This window comes from Mustela lutreola, chromosome 18, assembly GCF_030435805.1.
Source record: "Mustela lutreola isolate mMusLut2 chromosome 18, mMusLut2.pri, whole genome shotgun sequence".
Taxonomy (NCBI): Eukaryota; Metazoa; Chordata; class Mammalia; order Carnivora; family Mustelidae; genus Mustela; species Mustela lutreola.
The window spans coordinates 2426918-2446013 of record NC_081307.1 but is presented as its reverse complement, the minus strand read 5'-3'; the positions used below and the strand labels follow the sequence as shown (position 1 = coordinate 2446013).

The window sequence follows — 19096 nt, the reverse complement described above, 5'->3', positions numbered from 1 at the left end:
GTGACATATTCTAACTCTTTATTTATGGTGACCAGCAAATATCCAAAAAACATGTTTCTTTTAAATTAGTGCTTTGTATTTCTAACCATGCTGAGGTGGGGGCTCAGTCTTTTACACAGTACTTTATGAATTTTTACCTTTCCCCTGCTAGTAGTTCCTTCATGGGTTCTTCTACCTCAGGCTTACTTGTGTTAAGTGAAAAAATTTGCCTGTATAATCATCATACTTAAATTTGAATTGTGTATATTTAAACTGTTAACTTTATCATAATACTATAACACTTCTTTTTATGCCTTTGGAACATGGCTTTGTAATATGTAAAGTCACTACTTTTTTTTTTTCTCTTTAATTTTGCTTTAAAGAACAGTTACGCAATAGCTTCAAATTACCTAGGAAGAGAGGAAATTTTACCACATAGTAGCCAAAATGATGTTATAAACTCTAAAAATCAATTAATTCTTATTAATTGCTCTCATCTATTATTATTTTAGACAATAGTCTATCAAAAATTAATTTCTCTTTCCATTTATAATAGTTGAAGTATCAAATACTTCAGGGATAAGAGGTGGAAAGTAAAGAAGTCTCCAGGAGGCTGGGAGGAAGCCTCTGACCTAAGGGTGAAATAAAGCCCCAAGTCCAAATATCACTTGACAATGAACAAAACAAAACAGCTTGAACACCTTCTTTTTTTTTTTTTTTTTTTTTTTTTTTTTTTTTTTAAGATTTTTATTTATTTATTTGACAGAGAAAGATCACAAGTAGCCGAGAGGCAGGCAGAGAGAGAGGAAGGCAAGCATGCTCCCTGCCAAGCAGAGAGCCTGATGCAGGGCTCAATCCCAGGACCCCGGGATCATGACCTGAGCCGAAGGCAGAGGCTTAACCCACTGAGCCACCCAGGCGCCCTGCCTGAACACCTTCTTAAGCAGTTCTCAGGCACATCAGTATTTTGCTATATACTGTATAAAATTTGTAATCCTGAGTCATCAAGGAAAAATTCTGACTTGAGGATTAGATCAGGTGAGGCACCACTCTCTTCCTAGATTATCATTTTATAAACTATTTTAAAATTTTGTTTTTTGTATTAACGCTAAACTACTTTTATCTAGAAGTTATCTTGGCTGACCCTCTCTCCACCCCTGAGATGCCAGATAAATGAGGCATTGCAATCAGGAGTATTATACTTAAAACTGACTCTGTATGTCAGGAACTAAAACTATCTGGTCTTTTAATAATCTCCAGTTTGTAATTCAAACTCAAAAGGTTGCATGTGTTCTTGTTCACTGATATCATTTACAGCTCTTGGAAAATCTTATTGCTTTTTATTGATTGGAATTGGTTTTATTGGTCTTACTCTAGGCCATACGCAAAATCAGCATGTGCTAACTGGCCAATTTTTTTTTTAACTTTTTAGCATGAAAGGAAGGTAGCATAATCTCTTTTTTATTCTGAATTTTTCATACAACCTGACACAATTCCTGTCAAAATATCTGAGTAAGTACTGAGTACTAACTAAGTATTAAGGTGATGTTAAACATTTAATTCATCTGAAGGCAATTCAGTTCAAATCACTGTTAAACAATGTGTGACCTGGAACAGGAAAGAGAGGAAAATAAATGATCTTTGGAGATGCCTTTGTGGCCGCCATCCTTTGTACTGGCCTGGGATTGATGAACCTTTTGATTTCCATCCTCCTCCCCCGCTTTGGAGATTTATCTGTTCCCACCCCACATGCTGCCTCACAGATTACTTGAGACTTTTATTTGTGGTACCTCTATTTTGTTGTTGACATTGATGAGCTTGCTGCACAATATCACAAGAGAAATGGTGTTGCTATTTGGAATGTTAATGAATAGCTTGCCTGGCCAAGTGCCATCTGTTCCAGTGTGTGAATATGGAGAGAGAGAGAGAGGGAGAGGAAGAAGGAGGGAGTGTGTGTGTGTGTGTGTGTGTGTGTAAAAGAGAGACGAGTAGCAGGGGTGGGATTGCATTTTTTTCCTCTTCCCAGCCAGTGACGTGAGCCGTGCCTGGAACAATCAGGCTCGCTGCAAACAGGGTAGTTGAAGATGCTGGGGGAGGCAGCCTGGTGTTTCTTAAGCTAACGCGGATCTCGGCTCTCTGAGCTGCTCAGGCACAACCCGACAGAGCTCCTTCAGCATTAGAATCTTTCAGTGGTTGGAAAGTGCCTTTTTATTTCTCCAAACCTCTTCCCCTGTCAACCTGCAAAATGATTGGAGTGAATAGTGTTCAGAGTACCAGCAAGGTGCGGGTGAGGACCTCAGGTTCCGTGAAATACTCCCGGGAGGATTCTATCCGGCGGCAGTCCCACCGGTCAAAGTCTATGAAAATTTCTAACTCCTCAGAGTTTTCTGCTAAGGATACCAAGGTAAAGAAATACTATATTGAACTGTATTAAAAATTTGATACAGTCTTTGCCAGTGTCTAACGTGCAGTGACAGAATGAGAAGGTAAGATATATAAAATGGCTCTAAGATAATCAGGTGAGATCCGATGAAAGGGATGGTATCTGAACTCCAGATATAAAGATTGCTGTGGCATGGGTCAGTTTTATAAAGAGCCTGTTTATGGAAGAGAAGGGTGAGGCAATGTTCAGAATGAGATGGTTGTGGAAAAATGTTGGTTGGCACATTGATCTTGTTTTTAGTCTCAGAAAGGTTGCTTTGACAAATGATTTGTCAGTGCAGTGTATTTTTAGAACATCAGGAATACAGAGACATTGTGTATGATTTTATCATTCGGTTAGTTCTCTTGCCTCTCCACCCCTGCTGTGCCCACAATAGATGAAACTGCTGTGCAACAGTGACCTGGTCTTATTTAGCTACATTCTTGCCTTGTACAGAGTCAATAGTCTCAGGTATATGTAATTGGGAAGATTATCTTCTTTCATGTTTCTTATACATATGTGTGCTGGCTGTGCTGCCATTAATCGCTTGTCTTTTTGCGACATCTGTAGGATAATATTATCTCTGTTCATATGAAATGTGAAGGGAGTGATTACGTAGTGAAATGGGCATTTTACTACATGCAACATATTCTTGAGATTCTTCCCACCACCATCTGTGTGAGCAGGGTACTCAGAAACACTCCCACTCCACAGGTTTAAAAATGGAATAATAGAATCATAGGATCACAGAACTCTTAAGGCTGGAGATGTAGATGATTATGGTGGAGATTTCAGAGGTTTGATAATGCACAGAAAAAGCTTCAGGAGGTAGATCTCAGTGTCCTTTCTGTCTTCTCACAAGTTACACATCCAGACTCAATGAGAGTGACATTAGGCTCTCACCCTCCCACCTTTCACCTTCCCTTCTATGGCATTTACACTGTGGAAAGACTTTGGCAGTAACAGGTTCCCTTAAAAGTATGGCAGGGGTGGGGATGGAGGGGGCAAAATACCTTAATGTCACTTTAAGGAACATGTTTGCTTTCTATCCACCCCCTTAGATTATGACACAGTGGGATCTAACCCCTTCCATCATTAGCAGATTTCCTAGCTAGAATGTCCTCAGATGTAGCTCTTTCCCCTTCAATAGTTTTTCTTAAAAGCTGTAGCTTTGGGGAGAAACATGTGTCTTCACATGTCCTGTTCACATGTCATCTTCACAGTCCTGTCACTGTGACCTGGATGGTGATGTATTGGTCTCTATTGAAATTGCCATGAGACCTCCTGTAGTGTGCTGACTACTGTCTCCCTGCTGTGATAGACCAGGATGGCTTATTATATTGTTAAATACTAAATGTATGCAAGCATGTATGTAATTCTCAACATGGCTCTAAAATTGGCTTCTATTAGGAGAGCTAAGAAGCATTTTTAGGTTTTGTTTTAACATGGATTTTACCTACACTATGCTGTCAAAGACTTTGGGAAATAAACAGATCATCATCATATACCACCGGTCCTGAAGAATACAACCAGAATTATGGTTTTATACTGTAATTAAGGTTGGAATTTAGCATAGATGTGAAATGAAAAGATTTGTACTATTTTCTGTTTGTTACACAGTATAGGTTATCTTATTTGATGTTGCATCTATACAAGAGAAAGCCAAGCATTATTTTTTTTTAATATCACAAACATTACAAGGAGTGGACAGTATAAAAGACCCCTGGTAGGATTGTAATCAATAGGCCATGATATGGTGCTCTGGAAATTATAGTCAAATTTTTAAAATTATATATTTTTAAGCATATGTGATCTCTGAGTTCCGGAGTGTGTATTTTAAGAATGTATCCAAGTCCCCAATATCTCACAAGAGATATTTTTGTAGGATTATGTAGTCTTTTAAAATGAACACCAGAAGGAGCTCACAGAAAATCATTAGAATACAAAATTATATAGATTGAACTTAATCTTTCACTTGCCATTTTTGTTCCCTAAATTAAGTTAGCTTAATAACACTATAGACTTGTACCCTAAATATAGGGGACTGAATTACATTATAGATGCATAAATATGTATCAACACATATTTCTATCCATAGTGTATACATTTTATTCCAGGGATTAATAATCAGAATTCTTATTCACCAGCAGTACTTTTTTAGCACTTAATGTTTCTTCCCGCTAATCATGTAAATAACACTTTTTAATTATCTGACTCTTTATCCAAAATGAAAGGTATCTAATCCAATGATTAGTAAAAAATTCCTCCCTTCATCCCCTCCAAAAAGGTAAGGTGCTTGTGATATATGCTTGAGATTTATTTTTGTCTCTCTGGAACTCTTGTTCTTCCTAGAATAGGTGCATTAATTGTCCTTTGTCAAAGAGTTGGAGTTATAACATGATTTGTATTCCTTGAACGCTTTCATTTTCATGTTTCTAACTTCTGTTTTATTGTTTATTGAAAACATAATGGTTTAAATTTTATTCATCTGTTGTCCTAACTTTTTAACTAGTTTATTCATACTTGTTCTTCATTCGAAGCAGGTATTAAAGGACTTCTGAAGGGATTAGGTACTGTTGCCTTTGATTTTAGCAAAATATCTTAAAAGCTTCCTTTGATCTAATAATTTTAAATTAAGAAAATTGTATTTTCTAATCCTTTGTGGTTCATTTTGACATAGTTTAAAGAATGTTCTTTGAACTACCAAAGTGCAGTCTATATGTTATTTTCTTTAAGACTCCATTTTCTGTATGGTCCTTTTTTTTTCTTTTTTCTTTAAGGTATTTTAAGTTATATTCTGTAGACCTCTAGATGGAATATGGCTTTGTCCTTTTCTAGATAACATTGTTAATATCAATTTCTGAAGCAGATAAAATGGTGGGACATATGTCAATATGTTTTAGAAGAATATGCATTTTGTGGAGAACACATTCACTGTTCAAATGTACTAATTCTTACTTTGACTTAAGCTATTTATCAGTTAAAGGCTCTGTTATTGGAAGAGTTACCAATGAGGCTCCTGGCCATGAGGGGGCAGTGCAGACTTTCCTGCTGTCAGGCTCAGCTGATTGCTCTGCCTTTGACAGAAGTAACATTTTGGAATTAATTTGTTAAAATACAAATACTCCAAATTTTGGTGTGTGTAGTATAAGAAATGTTGATTAGGCCTCAGTACTGCCTAGAATTTCCATATGTCTCCCATGGATTTAGTTAAACCTCAGATATAAATTATTTCAGTATTCCTTAGTTTTTAACTTGAGTAAGTCAATTATAGGTTTAAAAAATAAATCTGTAAAAGTTCATGTTGATAATATAATTCATTTCCTTCTTTATCTCTTGTCAGACTACATTATTTATTACAGATCAGGAAGATCTCAACTGATGCTTTTGTTTCATGGTGTTGTGGGTGAATATAACCAGCATGGTTGAACCTTTGAGGCCTTTTTTTTGAGGACTAGTAAGAGGCTAAGATAAACCAACATTTTTCTAGTTGATTATTATATGGATTCAAGCAAATTGTTTAAACCTATTTTTTAATAATGTGGTAAAGAAATCAATTTCTCCAGCACTGACATTTCAGAGGGAAATTGGTACTTTGGGTAGGTAGTACAAAATGAAAAAAGTTTGCTGTTTGCTCTCTGCGCCAGGGTGCTGATTCCTGGTGGCCTACCCTGGGTTTTGCTCCCTATAATTAGCAGTATGTGCCTAGACAGTCACTTCTTCCTGGGATTCATCCATAAAATGCAGGGGTTGGTAGAATGATAGCTTTGTTCTGAGCAATGTTAATTTTAGAAATCTTGCGGGGGTTGGTGGGGGTTATTTCCTCTGTAAAAGGAATCTAAAGACTGAGCTAGATTCAGGGAAGTTGAGTTTTATATGTATTTGGAATAAAACTCTTCCTGTGCTAGGAGATGTTAACACAAACATGTTAAAGGGAAATGAAATGCCTACTTCATTCTTTTGTAAAACATGTTGCAGCTATCCGTGAAAGGCCCCATCAACTCTCTTCTTAGTATCCTGCATAAGCTTGCTTGTTATTTCTTTAGCATTGTTAAGTAAATGTTACTCATTTCCCCTTCTGTGAATCAAATCTATACACAAAGGAACCTTAAAGATACCATTACAATGCCACTGCAACCTAAGGTTTTTCCTGAGAGATTTGCAGATTGTTGTTATTCTTAACTGAATCCCTTTAGATTAAGGCTAGAGCCTGGGAAGGAGATTCTGGTCAAATGGATTCTTTATATATGCATATACAAAAAGGTGTATCTTGTATATTATGGGAAAAATCCTTAGTCATAATTTTGGAAAAATTCCTGCAAATGTCTATTTGTATATATTTTTTTCTTAAATTGAAGCAGAACATTTTTTAATCTTGTAATTTCATCCTGACTGGGATCCTTTCAGAAGGACAGTAGATTTTCAAGAGCATCTCTCTGCACATCTTATTACCCTGGTACATGAGAGAATTAGGGAGGAAGTGTCTTTCACAAAGCAAATGTGATAGTGTAAAGATAAAAATAATTTTATCTCCAAAACTCTGTTTTTCTTACATTGGCTCTACTGTCTTCCCACTGGAGTCACTTCTTGTGTTCCAAGAAGTTATACCTTTCCCTCAGGTGTGATTCTGCCAGATTAACAAATTTTGATGTTTTAATATGGTCTTTACCCAAAGGAGGGCTCCTGGATCCTTCTGGAAAGTATTTCTGCAGAGTACATTATTATCAGTAACTGTTTAACTTCCTTAAGACTTTAGTCAACCTTGTGTCAAAAATAGAAGCTTGTACTACCTTTGGATTTATTTTTAAATTATAAAGTTAGCAAAGTGATACTGGTTTTCATTGTTGGGTTTGGGTTTCTTTTAATTCTCCTTCAGGCCCTAACCACCCTGCAGAACCACCACATGCTTGTTTCTGAATTTCTCAGATCCTGCCAGTAATTTCATGTAAATTAATACATTTTTCCCCCCTTAGATTATACAGATTTTGAGATGTTGAGCAAACTGTGCTCCTGAAGAAATGACCCTTTTTGACCCTTGAATATAATTAAAAGCAGATCTTCATCATTTACCTATTTTCACTTGATTAAAGTGCCAGTAGGGTTGTTCTTGGCTTGAGTGTCTCTAAAATAACTTCCAGTGTCATACTGTGTTCTTGATCTGCTTCCCCATGCCTTTCTCTTTGAACACATTCTTCCAGTGATGTTGCTCTATGCTGGTGGTTCAGAGCTTCCATGCAGTATTTGAACATTGTAAAGAAATTGCTGGCCCATGCCGTCATTCTTGGCAAGCTAGTATAATACCCTTGTCAGAATCAAAGAAAAGGGGAAAAAATTATGAAATATTAAGATGAGAATTCAGGAGAAAAAAAGAATCCCCGCATTTTTAAGAGTCTTTGTTGAAGCTTGAGGGAGATTAGTACCATCATGATAACCTGAATTTAACCATCTGGGAGCTCTTGTGTGGGAATATGCTTGGTGACCAGATGTCCTGATTTTCCAGGATGATGCCTTTCCTTTATTGTATCCTGTTGTTAGATCATGACTGACTGCCTGGTTTATAATTCCGGATTGTATTCAGTTTAGGGACTAATAGGAGATTTTTGGAGAATGTTTTTATTTACTCATTCATGGTGATGCAGAAATCATGAGAATCGGGGCAGGGTGGCTCTTCCTCAGCCATTTATCATGGGAGTTTCTCTTTTATATTTGATTTTAACTAAGATTTTGGAGCATTATCTTATCCTTCAATCGGATCACTTTTCATTGCTTTTTAAAATCCAATCTTTGACATTCGATAGTACAACATTTGATTGTTATTTGTCCTATAGATCATTTGATCTTTGTGGAATTTGTTTTTCTAGGTAGATTACTGGGAGTGTTTCGTGTCAAAATTTTTAAGAAAGTACTGGCTGAGACTCAATTTTTATGGCCTGACTCATAATACTGGTTGTAGCCTGCAGTTAAGTTAGAAGGCACTAGAGACATTAATATACTTACTCATTATTACCAGATTCAAATCTGGTAAGCCAAGTTTTTGTTTGATTCTGGCAAATCAAAGAAGATTATATAGCTGTTCCATGGGGTGCCTGGGTGCCTCAGTCTGTTTATCATCTGCCTTCAGCCCAGGTCATGATCCCAACATCCTGGGATCGAGCCCTACATTGGGCTCCTTGCTCATCAGGAGCCTACTTCTCCCTCTCCCTGTGCCTCTGGCTGCTGCTCCCCCTGCTAGTTTTCTCTTTCTCTCTCTCTCAGATACATAAATAAAATCTTAAAAAAAAAAAAAAAGATTATATAGTTATTCCAGACACAATAATCGCCTTGCATCCAGCTGCAATTTAAGTGGGGTCAGCTTCAGCTCTATAACTGAAAAATCCACTGGATCATGCCAAGGTATTTATAGCAAGCAGTAGGACCTTCTCTAGATTCTGGAGGTTCTGGCAGCCTGTGACAAGGGAACTCATTCCCATTGGGCTTTTTTATTTAAGTTTTCTTATAAGATTTCCCAGTGTGGTAAACTAGGAGGGTTGGGGTCTAGTTAATTGAGTAGACTGAATAGACAGACAGATATAGGAGAGTGCTTTGAGAGAAAAAGCTCTTTACTGTCACTTAGAAGGACTGCTAAAGTACCAGCAGTGCACTCATTTATGATAGTATTCCCCAGAGCACTTTTTAAAGAATAGATAAAATCGAAAAGTCTCTCCAGAATACTTTAATTATGATTGGGCAGTATTTTGAGGGGATTTTTGTATGTTTCATTAACTCCTTGCTGTGACCTCTTAAGACTCTTAAGACAAAGTGGTATTTATATACTCCAAAAGCACAATTCTTAAAATTAAAGGTAACAATATGCTTTTCTCTCCATGGATATGTAAAATCTCACTAAAAAGACAGTAGAACTCATAGATCTTGAAGGACATAGGATGAGACCTGATGCCCTCAATATATCAAAAAAAAATTGAAAGATGGAAAGTTTACAGACTTGTTAACTATTTACCACCCCTGAGAAAGCTGAAACCCAGGTGCTTGCAGACAAGGAAGCCAAGGAAAGATGACTGATTTTCCCCATAGAACACAAGAAAGGTCTAAGAATTAGAAACACTGATTACATCTAAGGGCACTAGGTCAAAACAAAAACATCTCTTTAAAGGTTCTAAATTAGTAACTAAACATTCTCAGTGCCCTTCCTACTTTGTAGAGCCAAGTGCTCCTCATCTTCTGTAACTCCTATCTCGGAAGATTAACCCCAAACTTTGAAGTTTGGAAATCATGTCAGATGAGGCTAGTAGTGAGATTCCCACACTGAAAAGAGCAAAATTAAGTGAAAAGTACATACATTTCACAATGGGCAGAACTTTCTCCTCACCCATGTATTTTTTCTTAGTTACTTAAAGAAAAGGAAGCTTGGTATCCAATAAACAGGAAATCTAATAGCAGAGAGACAGAGGGAAGCCTCGGGATGATGATAAAGGGAAGCCCTAGGAAATCAGCTATGCAGAAGATAGAAACCAGGCAGTTTAGATTAGAGTGGGAGAACAGAGGATTCCAAGGATGCTTCCAACAGTGTCATTGAGAGAATATGTGAACTGTTAGACCATATGGAGAGTCATGGTTCTTTTGGAAAATGTGGCAATGAATTAGAGATTGGCTTTTGAAAATGAAGTAAACAAGAACAAAATGAGGAATAACTCCAGAGAAGACCAAAAGCAAATGAAACAGAGTGCATGCATAGCTCAGGGGTAAATTATATCTACATAGTCATAGTAACTTAAGCAATTGATATAATGTTAAATTGTGATTGTGATATAATTTTAGAGGAAGGATTTGGGTGCAAGAGGGGAGAGGGAGAGTGAGTCAGCTGTTGGTATGTGTGAGTGAAAAAAAAGAGAGAGAAAGAGAAGTACTGTTTTCCAGAGGTCCATAGGTAAAAGTCAGTAGGTCATTCTGAAAATACAAAAAAAAACGAAGAGTTAAGAGAGATTACTTCTGGGCAGCAAGAATCAGAGTAAATCAAGGTATTGTTATATTAATTATATCCTTTTAGTAACTTCTTATTATAAAAAGTATATACATGTATTACATTTTTAAGCTTTTAAAAATGAATAGAAAATAGTATATATATGTGCATATGAGACTGGAAAAATTTTCAGTGACTAGAATGGTTTATGTAGAAAAGCAGGCCAGAGGAGTTGGTAGCAGAGGAGAATGACACTAGGCTTGCCTCATCCCATGAATATAGCTAGATAACTATCAAATTATCCTAAATGCTCCAGAAATCCATCTGAATACTAGCAGAACAAACCTCACGGCTAAACATAGAGTAGAGGCCACATCAAAGAAGGTAAGAAGTACAGATACAGGCTTTGGAAGAGAAATGGAGTGTGGCTGCTATGGTAGGGATGGAGCTGTGATCATGGAGAAGAGCTAGAGGCAGACAAGCACACAGGAGAGCTCACAGGGAAAATGAATCCCCATAGTAATTGGCTTGGAAAGTAAGAGGTCCCAAATTTTGTGAGTTCTTGGAAACAGTGAGACTTAAAGCCTAGAGTTTTAAAGGTCAGCATGTATGGCTCTGGGAAAGCTCAGAGGGCATTGGGACTGCTCTTGGGCAGAAAGCAAGCAAACAGCCTACAGACTTGCAGTGTCGAAATAGCAATCTGAAGGGCACCTGGGGCATACAGTGGGGAGGTGATTTGCTCATCTCCTGGAGCTCATCCCAGAGAGAGAGGATTCACAGAGACCCATCCAGGAAAAAGGAACTGGCAGGCATTATTTCCCTCCCTTCACTGTAAGCGCAGGGCTACCTGGGAGAACCAGCACAGCAATACTTGACTCCCTAACTTGCTTACACCAAGCCCCACCCTCATGCTGTGGTAGAACAGCCCCTCCCAGTCTTGCCTCAGTCCTAGCATGTCACCCCTTCCCCCAGAAGACAGGTCCAAGCCCCTACTCACCTCACATCTCCCGATGTGGGAGTTTTGTGGAGCCTTGGTTCTAGTGACAGTGGTTATAGGTCTCATTTCACAAGCAGACCAGAACACACCTAGTTAAACGATGCCGCATTTAGGCCAGAGAATAAACACTGCCCACAACAGTAAAAGAGAGACGCCACAGACAACTGACCTCAAAGAAAAGCCATTAGGACACAAAATCAGAGCAAAAGCAACAGATATTAGAGACATTTCCAGAAGCGCTAGGGTCTAAGCAACAGGGGACACTACCTAGCAAGGCACTACAGGATCTCTTCTTCATAAGGCCATTACCTTCAAGAAAAGGAGATACAGGTGACTTTCATAACACATAGAAACAGCCACAGAGATTTAAGCAAAATCAGAAGACAGAGAAATTTATCCCAAATAAAAGAAAGGACAAGGCCACAGCCAGGGATCTAAGTGGAATAGATATAAATAACATGCCTGATAGAAAATTTGAAGTAATGATCATAAGCTACTCATCAGACTTGAGGAAAGTGTGGAAGATGTGTGAGACCCTTAACACAGAGATAAGGAATAATGCAAAATAAATAAAAAGCTTAATAAATGAAATAAGAATCACACTTGATTCAAAAAACAGCACAATGGAAGAAGCAGAGGAACAAATTAGTAACTTAGAAGATGGAGTAATGAAAAGTTAGCCAACCACAAGAGAAAAAAAGAATTATGCAAAATGAAAATAGACTTAGGGTACTCAGTGAGTCCATTTGCAACAGCATTTGTATTATAAGAGTCCTGGGAAAAGAGACAAAAAGGAGCAAGAAATTTATTTGAAGAAATAATAGCTGAAAACTTCCTTCATTTAGGGAGGGGAAACAGACTCCAGATCCAGGAGGCACAGAGAACTCTCATCAAAATCAACAAAAGCAGATCCGCACCAAAACATATTGTAATCAAATTGGCAAAATACAGTGATAAAAAAAAATTCTAAAAGCAGCAAGTCAAAAGAAGACAGTAGCTATAAAGGAAAACACATTGGGCTAGCAGGGAATTTTTCAGGAGAAACTGTAAAAGCCAGAAGGGAATGACCTAACATTTGAAGTGCTAAATGGGAAAAATCTGCAGCCAAGAATACTCTATCCAGCAAGGCTATCATACAGAATAGAAGGAGAGATAGAGAGTTTCCCAGACAGATGAAAACTAAAAGAGCTTGTGACCAGTGAATCAGCTATGCAAGAAATTTTTATTTTATTTTATTTTAATTTAAGATTGTTCATATAGTGTAGTATTGGTTTCAGGAGTAGAATTTAGTGATTCATCACTAACATATAATACCCACTGCTCATCCCAACAAATGCTCTTTAATACCCATCACCCATTTAGCCCATTCCCTCCACCAAACTCTCCTCCAGCAAACCTCAGTTTGTTCTCTTAACTATAGAATCTCTTATGGTTTACCTCTCTCTCTGTTTTTATCTTACTTTATTTTTTTGTCCCTTTCCTTATGGTCATCTGCTTTGTTTCCAAGATTCCACATATGAGTGAAGTCATATGGTGTTTGTCTTTCTCTGACTGTCTTATTTTCCTTATACATCCATAATACACTCTATTTCCATCCAGCCATGCAAGAAATATTAAAGGGGACTCTGAGTGAAAGGGGGAGACATAAAGTGACAGTATAAAGGTAGGACACACAAAAGCAATAAAAATAAATACTCTGCAAAAAATCAGTCCTGGAACTCACAGAATAAAAGTACCTAAAGTATTAAAAACATAAACCTTAAATAAATACTAAATATATTTATTTATATATTTTATAATATATTTATTTATTTCTATAATTTATGATATATTTATTTATAATAAATAATAAATGTAAATAAATAAATAAATAACATAGATACTTCTGTAAAAAATCAATCATGGAACTCACAGAATAAAAGTACATAAAGTATAAAAACATAAACCTAAATTGCAGAGTGGAGTAAAGATGAGTTCAAACCTAAACGACCATCAACTTTATAAATAGATTGCTATATGCAGAAGAGATTATATACAAACCTAATGATAACCATACATCAAAACCCACTAATAAACATGCAAAGAATAAAGAGAAAGAGATACAAATATAGCACTAAGGAAAATAAGTAACCTGTGAAAGAGAGAAAGAAAAAAGGATCAGAAAAAATATTAACAACCACAAAACACATAATAAAACAACAGTAAATACATATCTATTAGTAATTACTTTGAATGTAAATGCACTAAATTCTCAAATCAAAGACAGTGGCTAAGAAACAATACCCATCTATATGCTGCTTACAAAAGACTCATTTCAATCTTAAGGACACCTGCAGATTAAAAGTGAGGGGTTGGAGAAACATCTATCATGTAAATAGATTTCAAAAGAAAACTGGAGTAGCAATACTTATAATAGACCAAATAGACTTCAAAACAAAGATTGTAACAAGAGACAAAGAAGGACACTATATAATTGTAACAGGACAATCCAACAGATGATACGACAGTTGTAAATATTTACACACCCAATACGGGAGCACCCAAATACATAAAATAGCTAATAATACACATAAAGGAACTAATTGATAATATAATAGTAGGAGACTTTAACACCCCACTTACATCAAAGTACAAATCATCTAAACAAAATCAAGAAGAAAACAATGCAATGGCTTTAAATGATGCACTGAAACAGGTGGATTTAACAGATATATTCAGAACATTCCATCCTAAAGCAGCAGAATACACATTATTTTCAAGTGCACATGGAACATTTGCTAGAATAGATAACATATTAACCCACAAATCAAACCTCAACAAATTCAAGATGGAAGACATGCTGTATATGTTTTCTGACACCAGGGTTATGATATTAGATTTCAAACACAAGAAAAAAAATCTAGAAAGACCACAAATACATGGAGGTTAAATAATGTGCTAATAAACAGCCAGGAAATAAAATAAACAATAAACAATTTAAAAACACATGAAAACAAATAAAAATGAAAACACCACAGTCCAGAACCTATGGGATACAGTAAAAGTTGTTCCAAGAGGGAATTTTATAGAAATATAGGCCCACCTCAAGCAGCAAGAAAGGTGGGGGTACCTGGGTGGCTCAGTGGATTAAGCCTCTGCCTTCAGCTCAGGTTATGATCTCAGTGTCCTGGGATCAAGGCCCGTACTGGGTTCTCTGCTTGCCTCCCTGCCTGCTTGTGATCTCTCTCTGTGTGTCAAATAAATAAAATCTTAAAAAAAAAAAAGCAAGAACGGTCTCAAATAAACAACCTAACCTAACCTTGTACCTGAAGAAGCTAGAAAAAGAAGAACAAATAAAACCTAAAACTAGCATAAGGAAAGAAATAGTAAAGATTAGAGCAGAAACAAATGAAATAGAAAGTAAAATGTCAAAGGACAGATCAAAGGAACTGTAACCAAAGGAACTGGTTAAAGAATCATAAAATTGATAAACCTCTAGCCAGATCAAGAAGGAAGGAGAAAAGACTCACATAAAAATCACAAGAGAGGAGAAACAACAACCAACACCCCAGAAATGCAAATAATTAGAATATTATAAAAATTATATGTCAAAAAACTGAATGACCTAGAAGAAATGGATACATTTCTAGAAATGTATAAATTACCAAAACTGAACAAGAAGAAATAGAAAATTTGAACAGACTGACAATTAGCAAAGAAACTAAGTTAGTAATCAAAAAATTGCCAACAAACAGAAATCTAGGACCAGATGGCTTCATAGGCAAATTCTAACAAACATTTAAAGAAGATTTAATACCTAGTCTTCTGAAACTATTTCAAAAAATAGAAAAGGATGGAAAACATCCAAATTCTGTGAGGCCAGCATTATCCCAGTAGCAAAACCAGATAAAGATACCATTAAAAAAAGAGAAGTACAGGCCAGTATGCTTGATATAAATAGATGCAGAAATCCTCAGCAGAATACTAGCAAACCAAATTCAACAATATATTTAAAAGATCATTCACCACAATCACGTTGGATTTATTCCTGGGTCGCAGGTGTGGTTCACTGTTTGCCAACATGGTACATCACTAAGAGAAAGGCTAAGAACCACATGATTGTTTAAATATCTGCATAAAAGCATTTGACAAAGTACAACATTCATTCATGATAAAATCCCTCAACAAAGTAGGGATAGAGGAGCATACCTCAACATAGTAAAAGCCTGATATGAAACCCCACAGTCAGCATCATCCTAAATGGAGAAAAACTAAGAGATTTCCCCTAAGAAACAGAACAAGAATGTCCACTCTTACCAATTTTATTCAACATTGTACTAAAAGTTCTAGCCACAGCAATCAGACAACAAAAAGAAAGAAAAGGCATCCAAGTTGATAAGGAAGAAGTAAAACTTGGTATTTACAGTTAACATCATACTCTAGATAGAAAACCCAAAGGACTCTACCAGAAAACTTCTAGAATCAATACACAAATTAAGTAGTCACAGGGTACAAAATTAACATATAGAGATACATTGCCTTTCTCTGCACTAATAATGAAGTAGCAGAAAACGAAATTAAGAAAACGATCCCATTTATAGTTGTGCCAAAAGCACCTAGGAATAAACCTAACCTAACCAAAGAGGTAAAAGATCTATACTCTGAAAGAAATTCAAGACAATGCGAAGAAATGAAAAGGTATTCCGTGCTCATGGATCAGAAGAACAAATAATTGTTAAAATGTTTATACTGCTCAAAGCAATCTGCAGATTTAATGCAATCTCTATGAAAATACCAAGAGCATTTTTCACAGAACTAGAACAAAGAATTATAAAATTTGTGTGGAACCACCAAGGACCTCAAATAGCCAAAAGAGTCTTGGAAAAAAAAAAAAAAAGCAAAGCTGATAGCATCCCAATTCTGGACTTATACACCTAGATTAATGGAACAGAATAGAAAACCCAGAAATAAACCCACAACTATATGGTCAGTTAATCTTTGACAGCACAGGAAAGAGTAGCCAGTGGGAAAAAGTCTCTTTAACAAATGGTGTTGGGAAAACTGGACAGCTACATACAAAAGAAAGAAATTGGACCTCTTTCTTTCACCATACACAAAAATAAATTTAAAATGGGCTAAAGACTTAAATGTATGACCTGAAACCATGAACATCCCAGAAGAGAACACAGGAAGTAACCTCTTTGACATTGGCTGTAGCAACTTCTTTCTAGATATGTTTTCTGAGTCAAGGGAAACAAAAGCAAAAATAAAGTATTAGAACTACATCAAAATAATAGCTTCTGAGCAGTGGTCGACAAAACTGGAAAGCAGCCTATGGAATGGGAAAAGATATTTGCAAATGACATATCTGATAAAAGGTTAGTATCCAAAATATAAAGAACTTATATAACTCAACACCTGAGAAACAAGTAATCTATTTAAAAATGGGCAGAAGACCTGAACAGCCTAACAGATACATGGAAAGATGCTTAACATCACTAATCATCAGCGAAATGCACATGGAAAACTACGAGATATCACCTCACACCTGTCAGAATGGCTAAAATCAACCACATAGGAAACAACAGATGTTGGTGAGGATGTGGAGAAAAACGAATGTTTGTGCAATGTTGTTTGGAATGCAAACTGGGGCAGCCGCTGTGGAAGACAGTATGGACATTTCTCGAAAAGTTAAAATAGATCTGCCCTTTGATCCAGCAGTCCCACTACTGGCTATTTACCCAAAGAATAAGAAAACACTAACACAAAGGAGTACATGCACCCCTATGTTTGTAGCAGCATTATTTATGATAGGGAAGATAAGGAAGTAGCCCAAGCGTCCATCTACTGATGTTCAAGAAGCTGTGGTATACACACCCACACACACACAGTGGAATGTTATTCGCCCTAAAAAAGAATGAAATCTTGCCATTTGCAACGACATAAATGGAAATAGAGTGTATAATTCTAAGTAAAATAAATCAGAGAAAGATAAATACCATATGATTTCACTGATAAACAAAACAAATGAACAAAGGGAAAAAGAGAAAGAGCAAGAGGAATTAAGAAACTGATTCTTAATTATAGAGAACAAACTGATGATTACCGGGGGGGGGGGGGATGGGTTAAATAAGTGATGGGGATTAAGGTTGTACACTCATTGTGTTGAGTACTAGTGATGTATGGATTGTTCAAACTATATTTTACACCCGAAACTAATGCAACACGACTGGAATAATTATGTTAATTAACTGGAATTAAAAAGTTAAAATTTTTAAAAATTTAGGAAAGCATAAAAATTCAAAGAATAAAATGGTTTGTGTATCTTAACTTGTTGTTTAGCAAATACTGAAAAACATAAACTACTTTTTTAAAAGTTATATCTTTCCCAAGACACTACATTTTAGCAGTTATGGGGCTAACTTGTGTTCTGCTGCTGTTTGCTGTCAGAATTTTCTGTCTGTAGTAAAAATGGTCATGAAAGACTGGTCCTCTCTTGGGAAACATTCCTTTATTTGAGATTGTCCTTGTTACTTATTTTTATGGAATGATGATGGTAGTAGATAGTGTTGTGCTTTAGTTTGTTTTAAAAAATTTGTTTCCTCACTTGGCAGAATTTAAAACTTGGCAATTCCATGTGGGTTCCCAAAACCTCTTTAGAATATTTTCCTGTTTATGAAATCCAAAAACCTGGTAGTCACTGGATTAGATCATTTAATTTGGCTGTATTGATTGTTTTAGATGAAATCTAGTTCCATTTGGTTTGTCTTTCCTTGCTTTGTCTAGTCCATGGAAATGACAGAGAACAAATGCCATGCCTGGTGTTCTCCCTAAATGTCAGAGTCCCCTAATGATCATTTTTTACAAGCCTTTTGTAAAAAGAAATCTGCATGTTACCCACTGGTTTTTTAACAGCACACATTAACTTTGCCATCATATCCATAATCATTAAATAGTTGATCCACTTTTCTTAGGTATTTAAACAATACTGCATGCATTTTATAAAGACACTTAGAATTTGTTTTCCTTATGTTCTAAAATTATGAAGCATCTTTATTATGGTACAAGCCTGGTAGTTCTTAACAAGTAAGGTTTACCCACAGGAAGGTCTAACAACTGATTATAGCAAGTATACTTAGTTTTTGAATTCAATAATTGAAGTTATTGGTATATTTCTTCAAAAGAATGGCTTAGCTATCTAAATCCAAACAAGTTTTTGATAAATAAGTTATACTGCAAGAGGATTAAGTTATAAGAATTAAAAGCAAAATCGAGATAATTATAAATGTGATGAGTCTGAAAATCATGAATAGTCTGAATCAGATCAGAGGATAGTTAGACATTTGCTGAAGAATATTTTGGATGTTCATCGTAACTCACATGGAAGAATGTGGTGATTCACTAAGAACATAGCTACATTAACTTTTCCCAAGCTGTCTGGCTCTAAAGATTGCTATATTAAGTTACAGCTGTATAATGTTTTTGTATACTAGTTTTTAATGCCCACATTGGTTTGAAACATGGAGGGTACTTATAAAATATGTGTTGCAGTCTTTCTATCTTTCATGAGAATCTCACTTAATGAGAGTACCTCTTCTGCCTGGAATCCATACCGCTTCTTATGAGTGTTTTGACAGGGTCATGGCAAGGTTATTTAGGGAAGGACAAAGAAGAAAGTGTAAAGTAGTGAATAAAAATATGGGTTCTGGAGTCAGTCTTATGTTTGAGTTCCAGTTTTGCCACTTACTAATAACTTCGTCAC

General features: G+C 36.1%; 1 protein-coding gene across 10 annotated transcripts in view; it reads left to right on the top strand.

Moving 5' to 3' along the window:
• PSD3 (pleckstrin and Sec7 domain containing 3) overlaps positions 1 to 19096 on the top strand; it is a 769411-nt gene that overhangs the window by 510653 nt on the left and 239662 nt on the right. The window contains exon 1 of one of the 10 annotated variants that reach the window (XM_059155894.1): positions 1985 to 2383. The exons of the other annotated variants lie outside the window; for them this stretch is intronic. Coding sequence (XP_059011877.1) covers positions 2225 to 2383 — 159 coding nt within the window. The 5' untranslated portion in view covers positions 1985 to 2224. Of the gene's footprint in view, positions 1 to 1984; positions 2384 to 19096 lie in introns of those variants that run through there. 10 annotated transcript variants of the gene reach the window in all.